Source organism: Pelodiscus sinensis, chromosome 2 (genome assembly GCF_049634645.1).
Source record: "Pelodiscus sinensis isolate JC-2024 chromosome 2, ASM4963464v1, whole genome shotgun sequence".
Taxonomy (NCBI): Eukaryota; Metazoa; Chordata; order Testudines; family Trionychidae; genus Pelodiscus; species Pelodiscus sinensis.
In genome coordinates, this window is record NC_134712.1 from 171,656,183 (window position 1) to 171,664,975 (window position 8,793).

An 8,793-nucleotide genomic window follows, 5' to 3' on the forward strand; every position below is an offset into this window, starting at 1 on the left:
ACTTACATATGGCTGCGCTGTTCATAAGTGCGGATTTCATTCGTAACTCGGGTTCCAGCTGTATAGGAGGTTGGTCGTAGATACGAACGGTTGTAAGTCGATGAGTTTGTAACTTAGGGACTAGCTGTATAAGGGCTGGGGATAGCAGGTAATGGAGAGGAGGAGAATAGAGAGGGCTGGGCTTCAAGGAAGGGGTTGAGTTTTGGGGGAAGGATGGAGTGGTAGATCCTGGCTTGTTTTGACATTTAAAAAGTGGTCTTGGGTGTAAAAAGGTTGGAGGCCACTGTTCTAAGACCAAAAAATCTATAATACCAAAATTCAAAATGTTTCTGAATAAATCTGAGGCGGCTGAGGCTGTGTGTGTATGCGGGTATGGTCGGGCTGCTACACTGGCTCGGCCTTTGTTTCTTTGAGCCAAAGTGAATGACGTCACATTACAGTTGAAATCAACAGAACGGACGTGCAATGTGCAATGTACGATGGTGCATGACAGCAATGCGTAGGCCTGCTTTGTGCAATGGTGGAATCAGAGATGGAGTCGCTTGAGTCTTGACCGGTGAGTAGAGAGTACGCAGTGGTTGGATGAGTTCTGTTATCATCTGTCATTGTGGGTTTGTGGTTTTCCGTAACTGACAATAAATAACAGTGCGAGTATGGTGTAAACGAACAAAGATAGTGTGCGTGGAAAAAGTAAAAAAGTCGGCTGTTCTCAACCCATTTCCTTGGCCTATTTTGATTGCCAGTCCGCCCCTGAATACAGAGTTTGAATTCCGTGATTCATTCTTTTGAAATAACGAGCTTGGTAGTGTGGACACACAGCTTATAAATTTGACCAGGGATGGGAAGTGGGGGGTGGGGATATTTGGGAATAAGGTCCTAGAGTAGACCAGGGCTAAGAAGTGTGCAGGTATCCCACAATACATTCTGATTTCCAGTGGGAAGATGGCATGGAAGACTCTAGGATGGCTTTCTAAAGTGCAGTTTGTCTTCCGTAATGTAAGTTGATACTATCTGGACAGAACGCACTGGTACCAACAGACAAGCGTGAACACACTCTGTTGAAATAGTTTTTTTGATGGCACCATGTTGACCAAACTTTTCTCATAAACTTTCCAGTGTGGAAAAGGCAAAGTTTAAAAATATTTGTGAATCGCAAAAAGAGAAGGACTAAAACAAAAATAACAAAATAAAAAGGAATTAAAAATTAAGTTTCAAACATACAAGAACATAAAAAAGGATTTAAAAGCTCCTTCCACTGCGCTCTTTCTCTGAAACTTTTGTTGTCTTTTTGGTTCTGCTATTGTAAGTGGCCGAGCATCAACAATTCCTGAAAGGTGTGCAGCACCTCACAGTCAATAGGGCTAGTCACGGAATTTAGGACCATCATCACTCTTCAAGTATTGGCACTTTGGATGCCGATGCACAATGGAGTATCTGTCCCATCTTTAGTTCATGAATTCTTTTAAGTTGGGATTGTGTGTATATGCATATTGTTAGTGCTAACCAAATTAAATACCCAATGCTAATGCAGACTTAAGGTTGCCCAGTGGCATCTTATGCCGTAGGAGAATGTGAAGAGCACCTAACTTAAGTTTTGGGAAACCAAGAAATGAAAACCTAAGGTGACACATATGTAAAAACTTTGAAAACTAGGGAAGACAAAGTCACGCTTCCCTATAAAATATGGTCTTCATTACCCTCCCTGAAGTTTACAGTAGCCACTGGAATTGATTAAATAAGATTTGCTTTGAGCCCTTCATTATCCTGCTGGTGCTACCAGATGCAAAAGTAAGGCCACAATGCTTAGGCTTTGCCTATACTACTTCCCTGAGAGGCGGTGGTTAGAATTTTCCCATCAGCCTAGTGAATTGAGAGATGTCGTATACCAATTGACATTCTGAGTGTAGGCCGGCCTACATATTGGAGGTGGTATTGCCACCTGTGAGGGATAAAAACCTGGGATGTCCAGTATCACCCTGAGCCCATCCAACCATACATCAGGTGGCAGGATGTGTGGTGCACCTGTGCAGATTTCCGGAGGCAGCTACCACAAAAAAGGAACTGTCCTGGACAGGGAGTCTCATTGCCAAAAGCCCATTTTCCATTGAATTTGCGTGGAGGCAGTGGGAGGGTAGGATGCTGCCCAACATCTCTGAAAAGCAGGCTCTGGCATCTGCCTTCTACAGCCAGAGCCTAGGAGCTCCAGCTGTGCGCGCGCGCCCGGAGACTGCAGCTACGTCCAAGCGGGCGCACGATTGCTCTGACATCCATTGGTTAGGGCTGCGGGGGGAGGCTCCCAGAGTTATTCAATCCATCAGGCCGAGGCCCCTCTCTCTTCCACCCGCCGATAGCGGCGATTGGTCAGGTCTGGTTTCAATATGGCGGCTAACGCCACGACCAACCCGTCTCAGCTCCTGCCGCTCGGTAACTAGCTTCCCCCCTCCTCGGCCCGCAGCGGCGCGGGGTGCCCTGATATTCCCCGATCGGGGGCGGAGGGAAGGCTGATCTGTTTGTAGGCGGCTTTCGGTGGCGCTGTGGGGGAGGGGCAGTCCGAGGCTCCTCTCCGGATGGGGTGGGGGGAGGAAGGCAGGTCGCGCGGGCCGTTACCGCCGTTGGAAAGCCGAGGGAACGTGGAGGGCGGTGACGTCTGTGCCCAGGGGCGGAAGGGGCCGCGCGCGCGCCAGGGCCAGGTTGTGCCGCAGCCCGCCCCGAGCGATGGAACGTCGGTGCAGAGCGGCGGCGCCGCGGGGATCTGATGGGGCCGGGCCGCGGCGGCTCCGGCGTGTGGGTTTTGCTGCCCCCTCGGCCCCTCCCCGGCGGAAGTAGTGGAAGTGGCCTCACCTTGCGGTGTCGCGCGGGCTCCTTTGGGTCGCTCCGGCGGCGAGCCCGCGCTACACAGCCGTGGCCAGCTCTGCCCTGCGCCTGTGGCGGGGGGTGCCGGGCATCACAGTCTTGTTTTGTGCGGGGCACGCCCCGTGATGTGAGTAGGGTCCTGCCTGGGACTCTGATTGCAGGGTTCCGTTAATGGACAAGTAACAGGCATCTCTTGTCTCACTTTTTTTTTTAGGTGGCTTGGGCCTGGCCTGCCCCTGAAACGAGAGGGGGGAGGGACTCTTAGAAAAATCGGTTGGGGGGGCCACACAAGTGAGAAACTAAATAAATGAAACTCTCATTGACCTGGCCCCGAACTGAGAAGGAGGAGAAAGACACTAGCTTCACTCCCCTCGAGCTCTAGTCCCATGGGGCCGGGAAAGGAGAGAAGAGGGGGTGCTGAGGTTCAGGGCTCATCCCAAGGCTGGCTTAACTCTTCTATGGGTATGGGACTAGAAGATTTTTGTAAGTGTTCTGAGCAGTCGTTTTGAAAGTGTACAGGTTTACCATGTTCTTTAAAGGGAATGTGTTAAAAAGATGATCACTTAATATATGTTTTAAGTTGTATGTAATCTTACATAAAATATTTTCTTATTTGCAGAGCTTGTGGACAAATGTATAGGTTCACGTATTCATATTGTGATGAAGAGTGATAAAGAAATAGTTGGCACACTCCTAGGATTTGATGACTTTGTCAGTATCTTTTTAAAATGTAAATGGCAAATATTCCCACTTTTCTTTTTAAAGTAAGCTTAATTATTTAGCTGTTTGGATATCCGGTAGCTAGAATTAGGGATGTAAGGGAGTAGTCAACTACTTTATAAGCCTTTTCTTGTCTTCCTTCCCCCTCCCATTTTTTCCTTTCTTCCACACCCCACCCCCCTGGTCTCCCCTATTTATTTTGGTCCTAGACATCCAACACTCCGGTCATCTGAAGAAGTGGGCTGTGCCCACGAAAGCTCATGATACCATCTACATGTTTTATTAGTCTATAAAGTGCTACCAGACTATCTGTTGTTTTTTCAGTTTACCTGTACAGACTCTTGGCTACCCCCTGAAGCTTCTATGTTTATTAGAACATAGGTAGCAAGATGGGGAAGGGAGGAGCAGGAGCCGGTGCTGTCTCTATCAGGGGTAGGGGGGGTTACCTGGCCACAGACATGCTGCTTTGCATTAGCGGCCCCTGTGCGTAGAAGGTCCTGACTCGCTGCGGGGACCCTGGTGCACAGGGTTGGGCTGAGTCCCAGCTTGCGCTAGGTGCAGGACCAAACCCTGCTATGGCTTCAATTTAAAGTGCAGTAGAAACCAGGGGGCAGACTGCCCAGCTCCTACTACCTTTTAAATTGAAGAGCTGCAGTGGGGCTTGGTGTCTCACTTGGTGCGAGCCGGGCTGCCTATCAACAAATCGAGTAATCAATAAAAATTCTATTGGCTACTGGATTAATTAAATATTTGCCTCTTAACATCCCTAGCTAGAACAGATGCTTCTACTTTTTGCATGGATAAATATTACACACTAGCTGAAGTTATTTTAAAAATTAAGTTACATTGTTTTTATAAAATGGAAATATAAAATTATTAAATCAAGGATGTTTTAGTTTTTTGTTTTCCTTGACAGTAGACCTCAGACATGGTATTAGAGGATGTTACAGAGTTGTAAGTATTGTTTCTGTTTTTTGTGTGTGTGTGGCTATTTGTGTGCTTTTCTCTTTTTCTTTCCCATTTATAGCAAAAGTAAAGTAGAAAGAAAAGCTGTGGGGGCTTGCTTGTGGCTGATTGGAATGGCTCCTCTCTAGCTGGCTCTGTTGCATTGCGGATGGGGGATTGCTCCAATCAGCTCCGCTTCAGGAGGGCTGCTCGCACTGGCCCTACCTTCCAGTTAACCAATTACCAGGTAAGCATGCTGCTAAGGCCAATGCTTGCTGAGTAACTGGTTAACTCTTTACATCCCTACTTTAAATTTGACCTGCTAAGTCGCGTGAAAGCTATACATTGCCTTTCCTTCATTAGCATTTTACATTTAACTAGTTGACGTAAGTTTTCTTGGGGGCAGGGATTGGCTACTGAGGTCATTTTCACAGACTGACTGTCACATTTTCTTTGTTTTTTAAAATGTTTCCAGTTTGACACCCTTGACTTTTTTTTTTAAAATCTGAAATCCATGTTGAATTTCCCACTAGTTTTAATGTTTGCTTCTTTGCTTTGACCACAGATAAAGAGTTAAAAAGTAGGTATAATCCAGGATAGGAAGGCATTTATCTTACCTTGCAACATTACTCATATTGTCAGTTTTTCATGTTTTGAGTGATGTGGAGGGTAACCCAAAATTATATTGTGATTAATCTAAATTCTGTGTTACTGTTTGTAACAATTGCAGCCCATTACAGTGTCCTGTGTAACTATAGCTCTAGCCATAAGTCTACGTGCATTTTGTAAACTTTATATATTAAATATTTTTCTTCTTAATGTTTGATCAGTGAAATCACACCTGAAGGAAGAAGAATCACAAAATTAGATCAAATTTTGCTAAATGGAAATAACATAACAATGGTAAGTCATGTGTACAACTTTTTGCTTTTGCACTGGTTCTTTGAATATGTGGAATTCAGTTATTGACTAATTTATTCAAGTAAGATTGAACTCATATTTATTTGTAATTTTAAATACATACATGTTCTGACAGAATAATCATCTCATATGGTAATTTACACTTACATTTCTTGATTACACATGTTGCATATTTGAAACCAAATATGAAAATATAAGCATGAATCTAGTTTTAATTTAACATACAGTAAACTTAAAACATAATGCTCTTGATGCATGTGAATCATAGCTGAAGCAGTAATTGATTATTATTGTAGGAGTGATCCTGCAGCCAGTATTTTATTTTTCATATTGGATGCTATGAGACTATGGACCTGCTTTTACACTAGAGAAGCCTACGGTCCAGTATAGTCAGTGGGATTGAGTACTTATTTAAATGGAGTAGGATGAGGATCTGAATGACAGAAGGCTGCACACTAAATACCTAATTATGGTAATCTGTTTTACCTACTGCCTTTAAAGAAAAAAAATTACTTGTTCAGATTTTTAAAAGAAAAATGCCAGTCAGATAAATGGTAGTCCCTATACTTAATTTTTTGAATGTTTAAGTTAAAGAAACAGCTCTTAAACTGCACTCTGAAGAGAGCACATGGCGCAGCCTTGCCTCTTTGTCCTAACTGCATTTGCAAATGACCAAGTTACTCATTGCAAAATAAGTGTATTTGTACAAACAGCTGGAAATGAGCAGTGAACCTATATACCTTTATTTGAGGCGGCTGCAACACAAGAGGAAACAAGAACAGAAAAACTGTTTATTTAGGTTGCAAACTGCATAGTCGTCTATTCTTAAGTTATAGAAATGTAGCCGTGTTAGTCTGGTGTAGCTGAAACAAAAACCAGAACTATGTAGCACTTTAAAGACTAACAAGATGGTTTATTAGCTTTCGTGGGCCAGACCCACTTCCTCAGATCAAATAGTGGAAGAAAATTGTCACAACCATATATACTAAAGGATACAATTAAAAAAAAAATGAACAGTATTGAAAGGCTTTTGAAGAAAAAACAGTTTCTTGCCATTTCAACCAGAAAGGACATTGTCTCAACGACTTGATTACCTGCATCCTGCTTCAAAAGCCTTTCAAGACTGCACTTGAAAGAGAATCCTCTGAACTGTCATTCATGCTTAAATTCGACACTTTACGCTTAGGTTTGAACAAAGAAGCTAATTACCTTACCCATTACATTCTCTTTATAGGCTATTTAACAAAAGCTTATCACCTAATAAACCATCTTGTTAGTCTTTAAAGTGCTACATAGTCCTGTTTTTTTACTCCTAAAAGGGAGCTATTGTAAGTTTATAATGAAAAACAGCCCACCAACTGAATTCTACAGATAATAAAATTAGTTGCAGTTTTTTGTCTAGGTATTCCTTTATTGTGTGTTGAACATTCTTACATTCCTTAGTTTCTCATTCCTGAAACATATCTAAGCATAGATTTATAAATATGCATGATTCCCCACTGGTGGGTGGGTGTGTGTGTGTGTGTGTGTGTGCGTGTGTGCGCGCGAATCAATTGTGACTTGTTGGCTGAAATACACATACAAAATGAAAAGAGATGCTTTTTCTCCTAACATTTGTAAACAATCTGCTCCAATGCTAATTACTCATGGTATAAACAATACACAAAATAGTATAGAAAATTTCACAGGTACAGATTAGCAAACTCGGGAAATTTCACATTTCACTATCTTAAACTATAATGTCATTCATTTTATCAGATTACTTAGCTGTTTTTTGTAAGAGTAGAATTAGATGTTGGTTTAGTTCAAAATAGGTCAGTTTACCTACAAAAAGTACGCTTCTGTTTTATGTTCTAGTATTTAAGTTCCATCTTTTGTAAAAATATTTTCAGGAGTATAGTAATAAATATGTACAAAATCATATCTGACAATTCTCACTTGAACTCTTGAAATCTGTTTCTTCGTACTGTATCTCTCAATAAATTATCTGTTTTCCTTTTCTTATACAGCTGGTTCCTGGAGGAGAAGGACCTGAAGTGTAAATTTATTTGTCGTTTATGAAGACTCTTGTTATATATTTTTATCTAAATGGAGTGTTTTTTGTTTTTGTTTTACATTTGAAGTTGATATTTGATAATAGGTAAAATTTCCTGTTCAGGGAAGATGCATGCTAATGGTGACTTTGTAAGTTAAAATCATGACTTTCTTGTGAAGACTGATTTGCTCTTCAGAATAAAAAAAAAAAAAACATTTTCTTTTTGTTAAATATACTGTTTGGTTTTATTGAATGCAGTAGAAAAAATGTTTGCAGTTATAATAATCTTTAAAAATAAAAAAAAGAAGAAAACAAGGAACTTGTGGTCACAAAGTTAAGACTGAGACAATCTCTAACTGGCTCTGAAGCTTGCCTAGGTTCACTTACATGGGTCAAAACAGTAACATTCAACAGTAAGATTATTCCGGATGCTTTTCCTCTTGACTTAGAGGGGATTCCAGGTCATTGGGTATGATTCCATGTTAATTAGAACTTTTCTAATTAAGAAAATGGTGCAGTCTTTAGTGCAGTGAACAAGAAAAATGGAGATTGGTTCTAAAGTATGCCTCATGCTGCTTCCCCTTTGGTCTCTTATCGTGAAGAAAGATAGTGACCTGCCATTGTTCTGCACATCTCTGCAATAGAGGGATTGACCTTGTCGTGTCTAACGAATAAATGGCCTAGTACTTGGGTGAGCAATAAAACAGTGGCAGTTCACTAAGGAAACTTAAGACTTGCTAAATCAAATTCAAAAGGCACCCCACGGATGCTGGTACTCTTGGTCTTGAGAGGAGTAAGCGAAGCCAATGGGAGCATTTGCTCCTGTCGACCTCCTGCTGTGGGGACCGCACCAAGCTCAGTTAAGTCAAGTAAGTTGACTTAAGGCAAGTAAGCTATGTATTCTGTGTAGCTGGAGTTGTGTACATTAAAATGAGCTTCCTGATCTAGTGTAGACCTGGCCTACAGTAAACCAAAGTCACTGCTTGCTGGGATCCTGGCTGAAGATAGCTGAGGGCAACTTAGTTGAGTCTTGAATGTGAAAGGGCCTTATTTCAATATAAACACATTAGGGAGTATTTGCTTTGATAGTGTGAATTTATTTTTTTGTCAGTTCTGACAGTTGGCCTTCTGTGTTAACCTCTTCAGTGGCTTGCTCTGCTCTTGTCCCCCCCAGCCTCTTCTAACAATTTAATTCTATTTATTGTTTTACAAAAGTGCTAGCTTTCAGTTGATCAGAACATTCTCTTTATAGGCTATTTAACACCAAATTGTCTCTTATTTACTAGCAGTTAATTGTCTTCACTCCTTTTAAATGATAC

At 41.8% G+C, this 8,793-nt stretch overlaps 1 protein-coding gene across 4 annotated transcripts; it reads left to right on the forward strand.

Annotated features, from left to right (window-relative positions):
- Positions 1-2,167: 2,167 nt before the first annotated feature.
- Positions 2,168-7,689, forward strand: LSM5 (LSM5 homolog, U6 small nuclear RNA and mRNA degradation associated). Of its 4 annotated transcripts, none has more exons than XM_075921773.1 (5): positions 2,168-2,424; positions 3,473-3,568; positions 4,500-4,527; positions 5,349-5,421; positions 7,449-7,689. In XM_075921773.1, the coding sequence occupies exons 1-5, from the start codon at positions 2,379-2,381 to the stop codon at positions 7,479-7,481; spliced, it is 276 nt and encodes a 91-aa protein (XP_075777888.1). In that variant the 5' UTR covers positions 2,168-2,378; the 3' UTR covers positions 7,482-7,689. The 4 variants fall into 4 exon arrangements, with proteins under 4 accessions (XP_075777888.1, XP_075777890.1, XP_075777889.1 ...); XM_075921775.1 differs by lacking the exon at positions 2,168-2,424 and adding an exon at positions 2,489-2,512; XM_075921774.1 differs by lacking the exon at positions 2,168-2,424 and adding an exon at positions 2,592-2,784.
- The last annotated feature ends 1,104 nt before the right edge of the window (positions 7,690-8,793 follow it).